This window comes from Protopterus annectens, chromosome 1.part0 (assembly GCF_019279795.1).
Source record: "Protopterus annectens isolate FY-2018-M chromosome 1.part0, PAN1.0, whole genome shotgun sequence".
Classification (NCBI taxonomy): domain Eukaryota; kingdom Metazoa; phylum Chordata; order Ceratodontiformes; family Protopteridae; genus Protopterus; species Protopterus annectens.
In genome coordinates, this window is record NC_056725.1 from 1,834,459,601 (window position 1) to 1,834,479,179 (window position 19,579).

At 39.0% G+C, this 19,579-nt stretch overlaps 1 protein-coding gene across 2 annotated transcripts in view; it reads right to left on the minus strand.

Moving 5' to 3' along the window:
• The window catches only part of C6 (complement C6), a 745,556-nt gene that overhangs the window by 87,345 nt on the left and 638,632 nt on the right, over positions 1–19,579 (minus strand). For both annotated transcript variants that reach the window (XM_044069804.1, XM_044069796.1), the window contains exon 13: positions 9,049–9,172. In XM_044069804.1, the coding sequence (XP_043925739.1) occupies positions 9,049–9,172 (124 nt within the window). The remainder of the gene's footprint in view (positions 1–9,048; positions 9,173–19,579) is intronic.

Sequence of the window (19,579 nt, forward strand, 5' to 3'; positions counted from 1 at the left end):
AAATGACATCTTTGTTTTTCAGAGCAAACTCTTTGATCTCTTTTATCTGCTCAATAGATGTTTAGCAAAGCAAAAAAAAACAAAAGAATGATGCAGTAATAAATACTACAAACATGCTATGGAATAATCTAGTAACAAGGGACTGACAGCCTAAACAAAGTGGGGGAGAAGAAAACAAGTAGAAGATTATGCAGAGATAGATAAGTGAAATGTCATAGGTTCATAGGTTCATAGGTTCATACCAGGCTATTTGCCCTAGGGCATTTATAAGCCTAGCCAGAGTGTGTGTGGCTTTCACCACCCCTTAGGATGAGAATACTATACCCATTAGTTTGCTGTGCCTCTGTCCAGCAGTGACACAGAGATGATTCCCGGGGTAAACCTACGATCTCCCATCCACTCGTCAAGATTTCTCTTGAACAGAGTCAGTGAGGGGCTCTGCCTCACATGGACTGGGATTCTGTTCCATAGTGTAGGGAGTCTCTGGGTGATGAATCTGTCCCTCCAGCACATCCTATTTATATCCGTGTTGAGGTTTAAGTCTCTTGCTCTCGTGGCTCTGGTGGATTTGGATTTTTTGAGGTGGAGCATGTCCATTAATTCCGGGTTGGACATGGCCTTGTATGTCAGGCACAGATCACCTCTGAGCAGACGGTATGCGACTGAATAGAGCGGGAGTTTCTTCAGTCGGGCATCGTATGACATATGTTTGAGCCCCTTTATCCTTTTGGTGAGGAACTTGTGGGGTCTTTCCAACTGCTGCAGGTGTCGGGTAAGATACATTCCGAATGGGGCGTTGTACTCAATCATTGGTCTGATAAGTGAAGAGTACAGGGGTACAATGACCTCTCCTGATCTGGATGTGAATCCCTTCATGATCAGGTGGGCAATGTAGAAGGTCTTCCTAACCACTTTGGCATTGTGAGTGTCAAAAGAGAGGTTACTGTCAACTTGGGTCCCCAGGTCCCTGATAACTTCTTCCATGTTTAATGGATTACCACCTATGTGGTAATTAGGGGTTACCTTGTTTTTCCCAAAGGGTATGACTATACATTTTTTGGCATTTAGCTTAAGGCCATGGCTCTGACACCAGTTATCCATTTCTATGAGACCTCTCTGGAGGATGTCTATGTCTGATGGAGTGTCAATTATGGTGCCCAGTTTGCAGTCATCTGCAAATTTTGTCAGCCACAATCCCCCTATGTTTGCCTGCACTTCAGAAAAATAAATGCCGAACAAGAGGGGGCCCAGGACTGAGCCCTGTGGGACACCGCTCGTGACCGGCTTAGAGTCTGACATGGCACCAGCAACTCTAACCCTGTGTGTTCTGTCCTTGAGCCAGTTTGCAACCCATCTTGTGACATATGGGTTTACATCTAAGCTGGTGAGCTTTTCTATGATGCCCGATTGGGGTATTGTGTCGAATGCTTTTGCTAGGTCAAGGTAGGCTGTGTGAACTGCCTTACCCTCATCAATGGCCTTAGTGACTATTTCAAAAAAGTCGACCAAGTTCAAGAGGCAGGATCTGCCCTTGACAAAGCCAAATTGGGTAGGATCCAGTGTCTGTAGGTCCCCAATGTCTTTATTTATGAGTTCCATTATGATCCTCTCCATAGCTTTGCAGACAAGGCTCGTCAAGCTTATGGGGCGGTAATTTCCAGGGTCCATAGAAGCACCGCCTTTGTGGAGTGGGACCACAGTTGCCGTACGCCATTCTTTGGGTACGTATCCTGTAGTAAGGCTAAGATTAAACAGCAGCCTTATGTGTGGGTTTAGTTCCTCATTGAGTTCATGTAGCACACAGCTGGGGACACTGTCTGGTCACATTGATGCTGTGTTTTTTGCTTTAGAGAGAGCAGCTCTCACCTGGGCATCTGAGATGTTTGGGAGGCTAGACTCTGGTGGGATAGATATTTCTCCTTTTGGAGGGGAGGGAGGGGAGAAATTTGCACTGAACCTGTCTGCCAGTATGTTGGCAATGTCTGTGGGTTCAGTGATTTTTTTATCATTTTGGACTAATTCTGAGCATATCTGGGAGTTTCCACCCAGGTTTCTAACATAGCTAAAGAAGGCCTTATGATTGTCTTTTGTGTCATTAGCGATTTTTCTCTCAAAGTTGGCCTTGGATGATTTTATGATTGATCGTAGTATTTTGCTAGTATTGATCAGAGATGCCTTCCCTTTTAGGGATTTTGCTCTGTCATGTAGTAGCTTTCTCCTCTTGTTGTAGAGTTTGTTTATGGCTGGGGTCCACCAGACCGGGCGCCTGCCTTTGGTGGAAAGGGTCTTGATTTTATTAGGGATTGCTTGATCCATACATTCCTGGAGGTGCTTGTAGAAGGCATTTGTAAGGGTTTCAGCAGCGTGGGTTGTGGTTTCCACTGGCTCGGGAGCTTTGAAGGATACCACTCCAGTCTTAAGAAGTGTGAAGTTTGCTTTTGAGAAGTTCTTCACTGTGGTCTTTTTTGCTGGGGTGGGGGCGGGATGTGGATCTCCAATGAGATTAATTTATGGTCTGATCTCACCAATGAGGGATATACTTCCGGTGTGGAGCATTTTGACCCCATGTTTGTGATGATCAGGTCTAGTATATTTTCTCCTCTTGTGGGAATGGTGACTAGTTGTTCCATAGCATTTGAGTTTATGAACTCCAGGAACCTTTGGGCTAGGGTGTTGGGGCTTGAGTAATGTTCCCAGTCTATGTTTGGGTAGTTGAAGTCACCCAATATGATGGTGTTTGGAGAGACATTCATACTCTCCAGTGTCTTCAGGAAGGCTGTGTGGGTTTCCTGAATTTGAGAAGGTGGTCTGTAGCATGCTACAAACTGTAGGGCAGTTTTACCTATGGTTAATTGCACCTGGATGGTCTCCGATGCTTCGTGCGTTGCCACTAACCTGGAGGTGTGGGTATCCTTTATGAATATGGATACTCCCCCTCCGTTTGTGGTTCGGTCAGGATTTTGGGGCCGGAACGCATGATATGAGGTATAACCTGATAGTGCTGGGGTGCTCTCAGGAGCCTTGAACCAGGTTTCAGTCACTGCACAGACATCGATGTTCTCCATACTGAGGAAGGATTCGAGGGCATGCATCTTGAGGTTTAGACTTCTGGCATTGAGCAGTATTACCCTTAGTTATTCTCCATTTTTGTTTTCTAGGGTGGTAGGTTTATCATTTGAGCCTTGCCTAAAAAAGGCACTATGGGGGTGGCAAGAGCCTTTGCCAATATCCGGAAGCCCAGGGATGACAGGTGCAAGCTGTCCCTTGCGAAATCCATAGTCAGAAATAGAAATAACCACAGTAGGAAAATGAGAACATTATGGGCAGCCACGGTGGTGCAGTGGTTAGCATTGTGCCTCACAGCAAGAGGTTCCCTGGTTCGATCCTTGGATGGGATGCCTTCTGTGCAGAGTCTGCATGTCCTCCCTGTGGTCGCGTGGGTTTCCTCTGGGTGCTCTGGTTTCCTCCCAAAGACATGCTGTAGGTGGACTGGCCACTCTAAATTGGCCCTAGGTGGGTGTGTGTGTGGGTGTGTGTGTGTCTTCTGTGGAAGGTTGGGTGCTGGGCTGGCAACTCAACACTGTAAAACTCCACTGCCAATCATGAGTACACAGCTGATCCACTGTGGTGACCCCTAACTGGGAAAAAGTCGAAAGAAGAAAGAAAATGAGAACATCAGAGGTTCAGGGAGCAAACTGGATTCAACCAAGAATGTGACTAAGGAAAAAAACAAGCTATGAATAACTTCAGTGGTTAGATAGAAAGGACCACATAAAACAGAAACAACAGAAATGGGGGGGGGGGGCAAAAGGAGAATTGTCAGGGTCAGAAATGTTGAGTTTGAGGATTAACATTTTAAACAGCTTTGTGGAACAGCAATAGAGGTAGACATGGCTTTCAGCTATGACAACTATTATATGGCATATTGGAAAGAAAAATTGATATGCATGTTAAGAGTTTTATGCAAATATACTGCATTTTTATCTTTCATAGATAGCATTTGTATTATTTGGACAAGTTCAGTGCCACAATTACAGAATCTCTTTGCATATCTTCATCACACTTCCAACACTTTACATTTTTTATGTATTTATTTTATTTATTCTGTTTTTGTTTACTGGGACATTTCAGCTGGGTATAAGGCCCTTTTTCAGTGAAGGCCTAGCAAGAAAAGCTCCATATACATAAAGTTAAAGAACAATACATTCTACTGTTACGTTTTCACATTCTATGCAAATAACTAAGACATTATATGCATGTAATAGTACTACATAAGACATTATACATTTGTGCATAATAGTAAGACGTGAAACAAAATGGCTCCTGAATACACTTAATACATATCAGGAATAGCACATTGTAGGAGTGTTTAAACAATATTACAGTTTCAGAACTATGGTGATCCAACAGAGTTTTAAGTACAGCACTTGTTACAATGATAGTGACAGTTGGCAATCTTATCCTGAGTGTAACAGCAGCATAGCCAAGAGTTAAAGAGAACTTGTTTTAGTTTAGCTTTGAAGGTGTATGGCTTTTTCAGTTAATCTAATAGGGGGTGGGAAAGAGTTCCGGGCCTTGGAAACATGGCTGGGATACAGAGCATATTACATAATATGTGCATCTTTCCAATATTAATATTTTGGATTTGAGTACTGTTAAGAAAGAGACTGTTAGTAGTTTTCAGACTACACTGTTATTATATCTAGTATGCATATACAGCCACAGTTTGTTGGAATTTCTTATCTCACCACTGATGATATCAGTTTTCAGACTACATTTATGGAGTTATGTCATGGATACCAGCAAATAGGTCATTCTCATACTGTGACTGAAGATATGTCGATTTGGTGGCATAGCGGGATAAGGCCCTGACTGAAGTCTAGGAAACCTGGGTTCAGTTAGCAGTTCCTCCTGGTGGGACAATACTTATCAATGAAGCTCCTTAAGGGGAAGTATGGTCCAAAGAAGGCTGTCAATGAGCATGGGGGGGGGGGTGATAGAGAAAGGTAGTGGGCATGGCATTTAAAAAAAGAACCACCCCCAGATGGAAGCAGAGACAGCAAGTCCCCAGGATGCTCTTAGGAGCCCCAGCTGGCCCCAGCAATACAGGAGTAGTCTGTCTGGGGGAAGGGTAGGAGGATGGCTGGTAGCCCATTGTGGATGCGGTGAAAAGGGTGCTGGGCTGGTACTTTGAGGTTCCAGGGGCCAAAAAGTTAAAAAATAATATGACTGAGGATATGTACACAGCAGTTAATGCACAAAGAGGAATTGTAATGCACAAATTATTTACCATTATTCTCTGCAAACCCTCTAATGAAGGAAAATGTGACTTCTGAATTCTGTACATTCAAGATGTTGTTTCTAAATCTGCATTATAAATATTTGTTTAATCAAAGTATCTGTTGTAAATCTGCATCTGCATTGTAAATAGTTTGGTTTTCTGACTAGTATGATACCTCTGAATATTTGGGGTCTATATTATATCCTTGAAGAGGCGTTCCATCGAAAGCCTCTTTATTGACCCTTAAAAAGCAAACTGTCATAATAGCAAATGGCCACATCAGCAATTTCTTTCCCTGGGAAAGAAATCACTTAGCCACCCTTTTAGTTTGCCATTTTCCCCACTGTAGTGCGATCTCAGAGTTGGTATATTTAGTTAGGGTGTGTGTGTGTGTGTGTGTGTGTGTGTGTGTGTGTGTGTGTGTGTGTGTGTGTGTGGGGCACAGCCCCTCCCGTTGGGAGGTGTGGGGGGGGTGAAGCCCCCCACTTTGTAATGTTTGTAGTAATGTGCTCTTATTTTTAGGCAAGCAATTTCTTTCCCAGGAAAATAAATTGCTGATGTGGTTGTTCACTGTAATGACAGTTCACGTTTTAAGGGTTAATGAAGACACGTCCGATGGAACATCTCTTCAAGGATATAATATAGACCCGAATATTTGATATACTAAACTGTTGCCCTTATGGGCCCAGGTCATGGCTGAAAAGGGTCTGGTGACTATCCTACCTACCCAGTTATCATATGATAATAAATTAATTAAGAAGTAGGTGTGCCCACTTATTATTGATGAAATAAACAAATACCTGTGAGAGCAAAACAAGAGCATGTTGGCCATGGTTATTACATATATCAGGGGATTCATGAAAAGGCCTAGTGTAAGTCATAAGGCCCTTCTCCAATGATGCAGTATTTTGCAATTCGGAAGCATGTTAGCTGCTCTGAGGAAAAAGCTCAGCATCAACTAATTTGCATGTCTCTGAATCACAATTACTACAGCACCATGCAGATCTGCATGTCATGGTAGGTAACTGCTACATCTGTAGCCCTAAGCCACATAGTGTAGCCATAAGCATCCCTCATTCATTCACACACACACACACACACACACACACACACACACACACACACACACACACACACACACACACACACACACCACAGTCTTGTAACTGTCCCAGAGTTGTTCCCCCTCATTTGGTGTACTACAGTAAATACTGTTAAGGCAAAAGAGTGGTACAGTACTCCCTGGTGGCTAGTGCCCCCCCCCCCCGATTTTCATACTAAGTGCCACTAAGATACACATGTAGTATCCCTGAGGGCTATTGTTTTCCTTCCACCCAATCCCTGTACTACTGTTTGTGCTGCTGTGGCACAATCATAGTTTTCCTGATGTCTAGTGGTTCCCTCCCCCCCAACCCCTGTACTGCTGCTGGTGCCATTATAGCATAACTGTGGATTTTACTGGCATCTAGTGCTTCCCCCACCCTCTGATCCCTGTACTATAATTAATTGTTAATAAACAAACATATCATTTTGGCTGTGTTCACTACTGCAGTGTTGTGGGTCTGGTTATGCTGATCTACACATCTGTGTGATTTCCTGAATTGCTTGGTATGTAGATGGGAGAGAGAAGACATGGCTAATTAGCATATGCCTCTCTTCCAGACTGCCTCATTAGCAAACTGCATGGTCACAGAGCCAGCCCTACACTATGTGCACATCTTCATGCTAGAGCACAATGTAGCACGATGTTAGGGCTGTTTATGAATTCAAAAAGGTTACCATGATGCATACATGAAAGTATACACATCACGGTACATTTATGAATTCTGTCTGTAGTCTATATAGCCAAGTAATAAGGCACATTGTTCAAAAACTTGAAGCATACTAATAGGTACTAAGGAATTAAGAAAATCTGTTGGTGAGAACCCATGTTTTATCTACAAAGAGGCAAACTATATTAAAATATTTTGGAACAACCTCATATGTAGACAGATACTGATATAAAAAGAAAATAATGTCTTTCTCTACAACAAATGCGACATTTGTATGTTCATTAATAAGTGGCTTTTTTATATTCCTCTAAAAAATGCCCTTCATTTATTGCTATGATTCCATGGGTATAGTCTACATAGCAGCTTGTGATATTTGTTCTGCATTTTATATAAAGAAGACTGCATGCAAACTAAACCTGAGAATAAATGAAAACATGAATCTACAAAACATGTATTTGTTTGTCTGTTTATTTGTTTATGTATTTATTTATTTAGGTAGTCATTTAATTTTACTAATAATGTTCTTGATAATCTTCCCACAGTGAAAAAAATTTCAAATGATTTAATTTTGTGGTCATGATTAATGTTATTCCAGACAAGAGGCATTTGGACCTTAGTAATTAATCAGAATTTAGAGAATATAAATGGCAAGTTATTAATTTAATGAGAGTAAAAGACTGTCTTTTAATGAAACCATTGTTATTAAACCTGCTTTAAGAAAAAAGGAACCTAAAACTTAAGCTAAAGCTTTAAACTAATATAATTTCTTCTCTTGTATAGCTGTTGTTTAGTTGTTTAATAGGAACACTAAATGTGAATATAAAACAAGCTATCTTTTAGGTGTTTGTTAACAGTCTGATGAAGTTTCTAGAAACAAAAGCACTTACTGTTATGCTGCTGGTTTAAGAATAAAGTCACCTTTATTTGTATAATGCTGACTACTTTATTTTGATCATTCCTTTCCTTATGAATATGTGACACTAAAGTATCGATTTAATGCATTTATTTCCTTAATCTCTTAATCTATTTGAGAATTATAGTCAAAGCACTTTTTCCTGGTAGTTAGTCAGTGCTTGTGTGGGAATGCACTGGCTGAGCTCAGCCTAAAAAGTATTATCTCACAGAGAGTCTCAGGTCTTTTAGCATGATATAATTTTTGCTTTGGATGCAGGGGGGTTAAGCAAAACAAATGTTATATTCTTTTCACTTAATTTGTTGTTGAGGTTGTGGTACCTTACCCTTTCCCCATTCCAAAGCATTTAGTAACTCCACCAGCAGCAACTTTACTAACCTGCTCTTGTTCTATAACTGTGGTTAGATATGTATTATAATGGCTTAGTTCTACATACTTGTTTACTTGTTGGATTTCTCATGTTCTTCTTGTGGTAGGCTCCATGCTACTATATGACATACATTACATTTTTTTTCTATTTTTTCCCATCCCCAATTCCCCCTGTTATCATACTCACTACTTTTATTGTTTATAAAAGCATCCACTGTTAATATCAACATTTTCATTTTCACTGTCTACTTAAGTGACTATCTGTTCCTATAGCATGGTTTCCCTACACCTATATCCTCCGGACCTACTGTTGATATCCTTTTAATCCAGTTTACCCTGCTAGGCAATCAACTGTTCTGTTTCAAGCTTCTGAAACCTCACATATTCATGCAGAAGTTCATGTTCTTTTTGAGATATTATCTAATATCGCCACTGTTGCATGTACAGTTTGAAAATAACATTTTTTGCATTTTCCCTAAAGTTCTGCATTCCTTGAGTCATTGGAACTCACACAAATATAATATTTTTGGTAAGCTTAAGAAATGTGCCTTGTTGCAATAAACTTGGTTGCTTTATGTCATCATATATGAAGTGATCATCTTCAAAAATTCTTGTTTTTTTTTCAAAAATATATTTATGCTTCAAATGACATCACTTTATTTTAAATATCTATCTTTTAAAGAAGATGTTAAAGAATTATGCTTGTTTCTTACCCTTAGAACTCCATTTTCTGGTGGATCTGGTTTAGGGCATCCACTTAATCCAGATTCCTCATCAGGCTGTCCCTTTGGATCTACTTCTTTTCTGGCCTCGTCATCATTTATACATATAGCACCCCTTAGAAAAGCATAAGGAGAAGGAAGCAATTAGAAACCATGTACAGGCATACAACCACAGGGATTCCTGTTGTGACACAAGTTATGTCTGTGTCACGTGGTTAGTGTAAGTCTACTCAATAATTTATTTATAAGAAACATAGTTTTTGCCTTATTTATTTGATAACAAGCTATTTCTGTAGCAACAACTGGATCCAAAGACATATGAAGAAAAAAAAATCATACATTTCTCATTCAGGTTCTTCTTCCCAGTTAGGGGTCGCCACAGCGGATCACCTGTCTGCTCATGATTGGCAGTGGAGTTTTACAGTGTCGAGTTGCAAGCCTGGCACCCAACCTTCCACAGAAGGCACACACATACACACACTCACGCCTAGGACCAATTTTAGAGTGTCCAATCCACCTACAGCATGTCTTTGGGATGAAACTGGAGCACCCAGAGGAAACCCACGTGACCACAGGGAGGACATGCAAACTCCACACAGAAAGCACCCCACCCAAGGATCAAACCAGAAAACCTCTTGCTGTGAGGCAGCAATGCTAACCGCTGCACTACCGTGGCCACCAAATTTCTCATTCAGGTTATACATGCCAATTTACACTTCTGTCAAAGGTGGACAGTCCAGGTCAGTACACCTTAGCTTCAGCTTCTGTGTATATGGTTTTATATACTTAAGGGACATAAATAAACACTCAAATATGTTACAGAAGACAGTGGGAGAAGAAAGAAAGAAAACAACCAAAATATAAAAAAGCAAATGTTTCTTATTGGGTGAAGACTATTAAAACAAAGTCATAAGTTGTGTAGTAAATGTGCAATATTAAAATAGCCATTAGAATGTGAGCAAAAATATTAAAGAGTCATGTTAAAGGTGAAGAATGCTGTGGAAGTTAAAGCAAAGCAATCATAATGGGATTCATGACAACCAGAAATGTGTCTGGTCTGTAATCAGTTAAGTATTTTGTTTTACCTTTTCTTTATAAAAAGTGTAGATTATGGTTTGGAAGACTTCTTTGGTTGGTTAGGGTGTGTTGTCTCTTTATCTCAGTAGTGTGTGTAAGCTTTTAATTTAAAATTTACCGAGTGGCATAAATATGGTGTTTTTAGGAGAATTTTATAGGTTTGATGATAAACCATGATTTACCAAGGATGTAGATAACATTATTGTGGTACACAAAGATAACAGATGTAAAATGTACACTATTACTGGACTTATATTCTATCCTGCTCTATATTTAGAGAGTGCTACTAGGTAAATATAGATAAATATGCAAGTGCTTTAACCAAAATAACCCACCGTGAGTTAGAAAATTGACAGAGCAAAGTCCATCTTCTGACCTCAGACTTCATACCAAATTTCAGATACTATCATTATATAACTGCTCTTCCACTTGCACCTCATACAAATCCAATTTAACCCCCATACCCCCTCTATTTCTCCTTTCAGTATGTTTCTCTGTACACTCTCCATCTTTTTCACTCTTGGGCTAAGCTGAATATATCACTATTTTTGCATCCTTCACATCACCCTCTTTTCTTTACTTCAGATATCTTTAATGACAGATCAGAGATTTTTTAAAAGAAATACTGTAAGTGTTTTATCCACTGTATATATGATTGTCATAGCAAGACAAAATATGTATAAAATAGTGTACAATAATTGTGAGAATGTTTGCTACACTATGTGCCTTAACCTGTGTGTCATTAGTAATCCAACATCCCACATACAATAATGTGGTTGTATTTGAGTTCACTTTTAATTCATCTCAGCTTTTCAATGAATTGCACAAATTGCCTTCCTATGTTGTTTGCCTTGAGTATGTATTCCAAGGTTGAGACTGAAAATGGTGCACTTGGATCAGAGCAACATCTAAGCTAACAAATTCAAAACAAAATAAAATAAAATACATTTACAGACATATAAATCCACAACCACACAAATTTAAACACATCCATTAGTATTATATAGTATGCAGTATATATTTTATATATAGTAGATATAGGGGCATCATATTCATGCTATCAATATATTTCAGAGTTATAGGGGTGGGGAAGTTATCTTATAAGTTGCAGATATATTTATGAGCCACCCACCAACTATAAAGTACATTAAAAATATCATGCAGGTGACCCCTATGAATACTGATTACCTCAGAAGTTTTATTCTGAGGGTATTTTATGTACAAGTGTGTGTGTGCGCATACGAGTGTGTGTGTGTGTGTGTGTGTGTGTGTGTGTGTGTGTGTGTGTGTGTGTGTACGCGCGTGCATGTGAGTGTAGAACCTATTCACAGGTATTCACAGGCACAGTGCACAGTTCAATATAAAGGCCACACACTATCTTTGTGGCCCATGATTTGGCAGGAATCAGATTCATAAAGTTAAGAATCTCTCCTGTCAAGCCAGCACATAACAGACAGTGGTTCATGCACAGAGATGCCCCTGTACTTCCTTACTACCACCACTCTGTCTCTCACACACACACACACACACACACACACACACACACACACACACACACACACACACACACACACGCACACACGCACACACACACACACATAACAGAAACATCACCCAAATTACAGATCTTTATTAATTTTCTTTCATAATTGAAGGATTTTCAAAAATAAACATGGGCAGTCTTAAAAACAATTAGCAACATAGGTAATTTAGAACAAATGTCCACAAAAAGATGTTGTAAAAAAAGCATCAGTGTCATAAGATGTGTTCTAAGGTGGTAATAATTTCAAAAAGGATGTAAATTATATCATGGTAAGCAAAAAGAAAGGAGGGAGAAAACACTGCCAGAGGTTTCCAAGCACTTCCTGGGAATCTCCATCAGCCTGACTCCAGCTGTGGTAATGTAATAGTTAGGACAGTAATACAACATACATCAGGAACTCCTTGGGTAGACTGATTCAAACTGTGCAAGTTGTAATAAGTTAGACAAGGACCATAAACAAATGGCATTGTGGTAACTGAAAGCAACTGCAGATTTCACAGTAGAAAGGTTATAGACTCAAGATAATATGTACAAGTAAACATAATTATTTACTTGTCAATTTCCTGCTTGCAGACTTCTTTATATGCTGAAAGTACATGAGCTCAAATTTACATAGCACAAGGTAAAAGCAATTGCAATTGCGACTCCCCCACTCTGGACCAGTAATCAAGGAGCCTGAATCCTCACCACTGGCACTGGAGACGGACATTCACTTGGAACAAAAATAGATACACCCACTATTTCAAGATGCAGGTCTCTGCATCAAGCTCAGTTTCCCTTAAGAGAACACAGGGAACATGGTCAGTCTGGGGGTTGGGTCCTCTGTCTCTGTCCAGATCCCCAGTGAGACTTTCCACTGGCACAGCTGTAGGGTTGGGTCCTCCAGCACCGTCTCTGTAAAATCAGTGCTTCATGTCCTGCTCCAAGCAGCTGACACACATACTCTTTGAGATTTTATTTTCACACACACACACACACACACACACACACACACACACACACACACACACACACACACACATACACGCACACACCTGGGAAAGGCTTATACAGATTTACTAGCTATGCCCACCCCCCTTCTGCCAGACTATAAGGTAGTTACACCACCATCAAACACTCCAAAGCCAGTTAATCTGAGAGTCTTGCTAGGTTACCCAGTTATACTGAGTGAAATTAATATTAATACAGACGGTAATGTTGGCCAAACAGCAAGGCTTTCAGTAGTGGCCATAGTGTCACCAGTAGATATAAACAATCTTAAAGGTTAAAATATTTTCTAAAGGACCAAGCACAATGAAAAGTTTAAATATTTTAATAATAAATAATAAAAGAACATGAAAATACTAAATATCTATTTACAATAAACACCAGAGATTCAATCACAGGAAATATTAAAAATAACGCAGGTTCACATGGTTACAGAAAAACAATGCTTAACTAATTTCACTATATTTTCCTGAATGACCTAAAGAATTATTATTCCCTGGTTACTTACTAGAACAAGGCAAGATGAAGTAGGTGAGAGATCCTTCTATGTCAGGTTCCAAGGAACATACTCCTATGAGACTTCAGTCTCACCTAGTATTAAAATATCATTTTTAGTGATGGATTACAGAATGACATCACATACATCTGGTCATCTGACTTCTGGTTCCCATGCTTCCCCATTGGCTAGAAACTGTTAGGATTTAGCACATGTGTTAATAGTACACACACACAGAGCCTTGCTAAGATCTGCTGCAGCTCCGGAATGTCATAAAACAATTTCAACCCTCCGCCCTTCCAGAGTAGCAATTAGTGCACCCCAAAGACAGTGCATGAAGCTTCCTAGTATAGACTTTTTGCCTCTGGCTGCATTGACAACTGTAAAATACAATCTTTATGGCCTAAGCCAAGTAATTTAATTTCAAACCACTTTCAAAGTTTGAACTTAACCTCTGCTCTTCCAATATCCTCTGTTAAAACATATACATTTAAACAGTTACAATAATGCATGTATATTTATTTTTCTGTCCAGCAGGACACACTGTTGGTACATTTCTCACACGGGCAGCTTTACAAATACATTTTTCAACACAAGCATCTGTACAAATCAGTTTGGTATATAAATGACATATAATGCCTTACAAAATTCCAGCTAGCTGTGCTGGCATATGCTGTACATCCATTGCCCTACTTCTCCTGGCATAGCTGGCAATACCTTACATCATCACAGCAATAACTAAGGAAGACAGAAAAAAATGCAAGAGAGACTGGGTGGTAGAATCCTATGTTTACTCTGGACACTCTGAAACATGAAAGTACACTTGGGTCTTTAACTGGGGAGTGAGCACTTGGTAGAACCACTTTGCACTGAAACTGAGCTTATTGAAAATAACTCAGTGACTCTATTTGCATTTAGATCAACCAATCAAATAAGTTAAATACTATTCTTTTATATTAATTTTGTAGGGTACAACTCCCCCTGAGTGTTCTTTGTGGCAGGTGTACCTTCCACAATACATGTATTTAAATATTACAAAGCAAAGTCATATAACATTGAAGAAGAGGAAAAAAACATAATCTTCATGGATGTAGCTATTCTCTAAGGCTGCACAAAATGGAAGTCTTTGCAACCACACAGCTATAATATTTCAGTTGTGGCAGGATTGCAGCTGTCATATTGAAGCGGGTGGACACATGCACCCTTTTAATATTCTTCTTCAGCAAAATGCAGCCTGAGATATTTTCAGTGGTTGTACTTCAGCAAAAATTGGTTCTTTGATGTATCATGGACTTCTTTCAGTAACAATATTTGTTCAAATTACACCTCCAGACTTCTCACCTGTAATACAAATTCCAACCTTTTACACCCATAATAAATAACAGAGAATGAATCATTGGATGGTTTCCCAATATTGTCTATGATCACTGACTCCAACTTATGTGGGGTCAGACTTCCTATTCATAGAAAAAGTGACTGCATTGTTAAGTGATCAGCAAATTAAATTCAAAAGGTTGACAGTGGAAAGTTAACACAACATTAATGACGCATAGAGAAGTCTGCATCATAGGTAACACTAAATAGAACTTAAAAGCAGAGTTCTCCTCTGACAGTATTCCCTTCTCTGGGGAAATGCAGCCTTCAACACCCCGATCCCATGTAGAAAATGGGAAAAAGGAGCTGATGATGATGATAATGATGATGCAACCTTCAAGTAGGAATATATATGTAGGGGGTTAATGGTGTGGGGACACAGCCTCCTATTGGGGTTGTAGGGGCATTGGTCACTTGAAACAAAAATTAATTTCACATTTTTTGTGAATTATGTTTCATAATTATACGTACATTTAACTATGATATAAAATTCTTTATTACTGCTATTGTACTAGAACTGTATCATGTGATTTGACCTCCTGTATGGTGGCACAGTCTGAAATATACAGTTATGAAATTGCCTAAATGCAAATGGTTTCCATCTCATTCTTTCAGCCATCCTGACGCACCAAATGTAACACGGAAAGAAAACTTAAGAAACAAAATTTTTCTATGTGCCACAAATAATTATACGATTTCAGAAGTAATGGAATACAAGCTGGGTTATATTTTACTTGAGAGAATTTATCTGTTGCTGAGGTAATTTAGCTAAAACTAGAAACTGTGGATCCAGGAATTCTTTCTTTTCCCCTTTTGCTGCAAAAAGAATTTCTATGGACCATGAAAAGATACAACATGTTACATGGTCATGAAAATTCATAATACATTTCATTTTCAAAGGAAGAAAGAAAACTTATTGCAGTGATGACATCAAGGTTTTAGTGATACTATGAGCAGTGAAATCATCTGCTATTTTTCCCCATTTATTTGCCAAGAGGGCAGTAGATATAGCAGATTCATGCATTAAAGAATCAAGCCAGACCCTGAGTTTGAAGAACTCCATGATTAATTTGTGTAAGAATTATATGTTATATTAGAAATTCTCTCTTAAGGGGCAGATTGCTAAGAGATTTAATATTAGACAAACTGAATAAAGTATACAGATGGAGAGAAGCAAACTCATCATAATAAAGATCTTATTAAGAGTAGAATAGATATAGAGAATCTTATGAGATGAAAAACTGAAAAAAGTAAATGTGAGAGTACACATGAGTTATGAAGTCTCTGGTAAAATAAATAAAGCAAATATAAAATTATCATGCAGCAGGGTTGACTACAACCACAAAATTGTACAATCAATGTACTGTTAACTGTAGAGTGTAACAGTACGTTAATGTGCATAGCATGGATGACGGATCTCACCTCCTGCTATGTCGAATACATCGAACTATGGGTATCAATGTATTCAGTTTCGACCTCTCAGAAATTTCGCTGTTATGTATTCAGGAAACTGTCAACCAATGCAGTTTCTAGGTTTTGACAATATATATATATATATATATATATATAGAGAGAGAGAGAGAGAGCATACCCCACTAAACAAACAGAAGTCATAAATCTACAAGTATAGGAAATGGGGTGTAATTCACCATGATAAATGACAGTGAAAGACCTGCAAAATCTTGTGTTTTGAACCTATCTATAAAAGCCCATATTCTAGTCTTTTTCTGAGTTTTCCTTGCTGACCTTTCATTAAATAAGCAGGATATTAAGCTGAAAAAATATATATGGTGGCTATTCTACTTTTAAACATTCCAGTGCACCACACTGATGAAGAATTTCACATCACCAAATTGTCATCTTTTGCACTTAGAGTTTTTGTATTGTCAAGTATCAATCACACAAATATTGATTTGTTTGGTGGCATATTTAGGATTTTTACTTCTGATGTAAGGTGAGTTCATTAGAGGTATATTTTGTACAGGTGCTTTAAAGTCTAGTCTGTAAAAAAGCCAATATCCTTGACCCAGTGGAAACCAAGACTAATGCAGCATGCCAGATTACAACTTCATAGGTAAATACTAGGCTATCTGTTTGCAGATTATTACAAACCTAGCCAACAACCAGAAGTCAAAATCAAACCCTGTACCTTACATCTCTGAGGTAAAGAACATAACCATTATGGAAATACCTTTGTGTGAATGGCACACAAAACCCTACATTTGGTTCCTGTATGTAAATTGCCGTTTGACAGTTTGAGATTTGCGTATAAAATCTTCAGATATTGACAGCAAGATACTCAACTCCATTTCTATGATTCTTGTACAACCATTAGGGACTTCAGTGCAACTCAGTGCTGAATTATACATCAGCAACGTTTTCCATCACTACCTGAAGTTTTACAGAAGTCAAGTTTGTGGTCACAACTTTTTTTGTCTCATGAAATAAATAGGATTGTGCTTCTGATGTAATTACATCTCACTAAAGACACATTCTGGGCAGGTGTTATATAGCTCAGCCTGAGCTGAAGTTATAACATGCACACTCCTAACAAAAAAACAAGGATAATGCAGCACACCAGACTATGACAGGTAAATACATATGAAATCTCAAATGCGATACTTATTTGTAAAAGGTCATATGTCAGACTTCTTATGAAACACTTTTGTGTAATCTCCACGTGACCTGCCCAGAGGCTCTTCAACTGTGCCCTATCAGTTTTTTTGTTCCTGAGGTTTGAGTTGGGGATTGCTAAACTGGGTGAGTATTCTCTGGCCTACTTATTCCATTCAAGGGTCTAATCAGGTCATTTATTCCCTTGGGAGTAAGAGATGAACATTAGGAAACAGACTAGTTTACCGGTCCTATCAAAGTCCCAACCAACCTTTTCCTATTGGTGACTAGCAGGCTCACAATTAATGGATGGTTGGAAAAGGATATCTTTGGCTATACCCATGTCATCCGAGGCTCAGCAGCACACATACTACTTAATGGTATGAGTCTGCCCTAGCTTACTCCACTGCTGATAGTCCATACATGAGAGGAGCTGCTAGTGTGGCAGGACAAAATGCCCAACCCTACCCATGGTAAGCTGCCATTGGCCTCTTAAGCCTATCCTACTCCACCTAACCCTTTCAATATCTCTGTCACTAACTAAACATGAGACACCTGAGTAGTTGCCAGGGTTACATCCTTGTATGCCATGGGATCAGGCATCCTTTGGGACATTTTCACAATTGCAGGGAATGACAACAGGATACTCACTACAAAACACACCTGAGGCAGCTGTTTAGCTCATATGGATTTTAATGCAGTGTAGTACTGAAGTTGAAAAAAAATAAACAGAGAAACTAGTGGTCTTAAAACTTCAAACATTATTTCTGAGCTTAGTCACAATTTCCAAAAATCATAAAACCCAGGTAGTGTTCCAAAGCAGCAAGCCTTGATCCATCACAGACAAGTTGTTGTTTGTCTTTCGGCTTTTTCCCGGTAAGGGGTCGCCACAGCGGAACTCCGGTCCGCTAATAATTGGCAGTAGATTTTTACAAAACACCGAGGTGCCAGCTCTACGCCCAAACTTCAACAAAGGCACGCCCATTTACGCATGCATGTCTTTCGAACGCTACCCAACCACGGGGAGGACATGCAGACTCCACACAGAAGGCACTCCCAAGCCAAGAATCGAACGAGAGAACCTCTTGCTGTGAGGTAACAACGCTACAGCTGTACCACCACGGAATACTATCCATCACAGACAAGTGATCCTCATTAACAAAAAATCAGAAATAAGTACTGAATTTGACATCATCATAATCCTACTCAACCCTTGGAGTTTCATGTTGCCAAGTTTGTGGTCACAAATATGTTGTTCTGGTAAAATATTCAGGATTTCTACTTCTGATGCAATGACATTTCATTACAGTTGTATTCCAAAGAGATGTTATACAGCCAAACTTGAGCAGAAGTCATATATGCACTTCTAATGAAAGCCAAAAATAATGCAGCATGCCAGACTATGATAGCAAAATGCATTTGACACCCTACATTTGTTACCTGTCATTAAATGTTCATATGTCAGTCCCCCTGTAATACTTTCAAGATGTCATTTAGGGAATGATAAAAGTATACTTGGCAATAAAAAAGCACCTAAGACTGTAATTGAACCCTTAGAGATTTCAATGCAGCTTAATGCTGAATTTGATGTTAGCAAATAGTTCACCTCAGCAAACAGAGTTTTATTGATTGTAGGCCTGGTTCACACATGTGTTACTTTATCTGTTGAAACATCTCAGATATTTACTTCTTTGTAATTCACAACTGAGTGAAGATGTATTCCAGAGACTGCTGTATAGTCCAGTCTGAGCAGAAGTCATATATGCAATGCTGTAGGAAATAGTGAGTAATGCAACATGACAGTGTATGATATAAAACAGAAATCTGACAGTCCTCCTTTAAGACCTGTTTGCAATATTATTCCAGAATGACAACAGGATATACAACTAGAGAATACACATAAGATTGGTATTCTACCCTTATGGATTTTAATGTAGTCTACTACTGAATTTGACAACAGCAAATTGTCCTCCTTAGCACACACGTTAATGGTGGTGCCATGCAATCACAAAATTGTTGTTTGTTTGGCAAATTGTATAGGATCTCTGATTCTGAAGTAGTAGCAACTCGATAAAAATATATTCCAAATAAGTGCTGATTCCAAGCCTGAGAAGTCATACTCTTTCCCAAATAGCAACTAATAAAGGGATTCTCCTGTCCAAAATTGGTGGTTGTTTTCTGTCTAAGGACACTTTGGGTTCATTGTCTCACTATTTCATTGTTTGAATTCTGAGTCTGCAAGTTATTTTCTGGCACTTATTTCATTTTCACTTTTCACTTTATTGATGCCTGCTGCTATTGTTGTAATGAATGGGTTGTGATTCCATTTTGCTGTTTATTTGAAGGACTGGTTCTGTCCTATTTGCTATCTTTAGTAGAGTATACTATTAGGTGTCTATATTACTTCATTTAAAGCTAATTCCATTGAATGT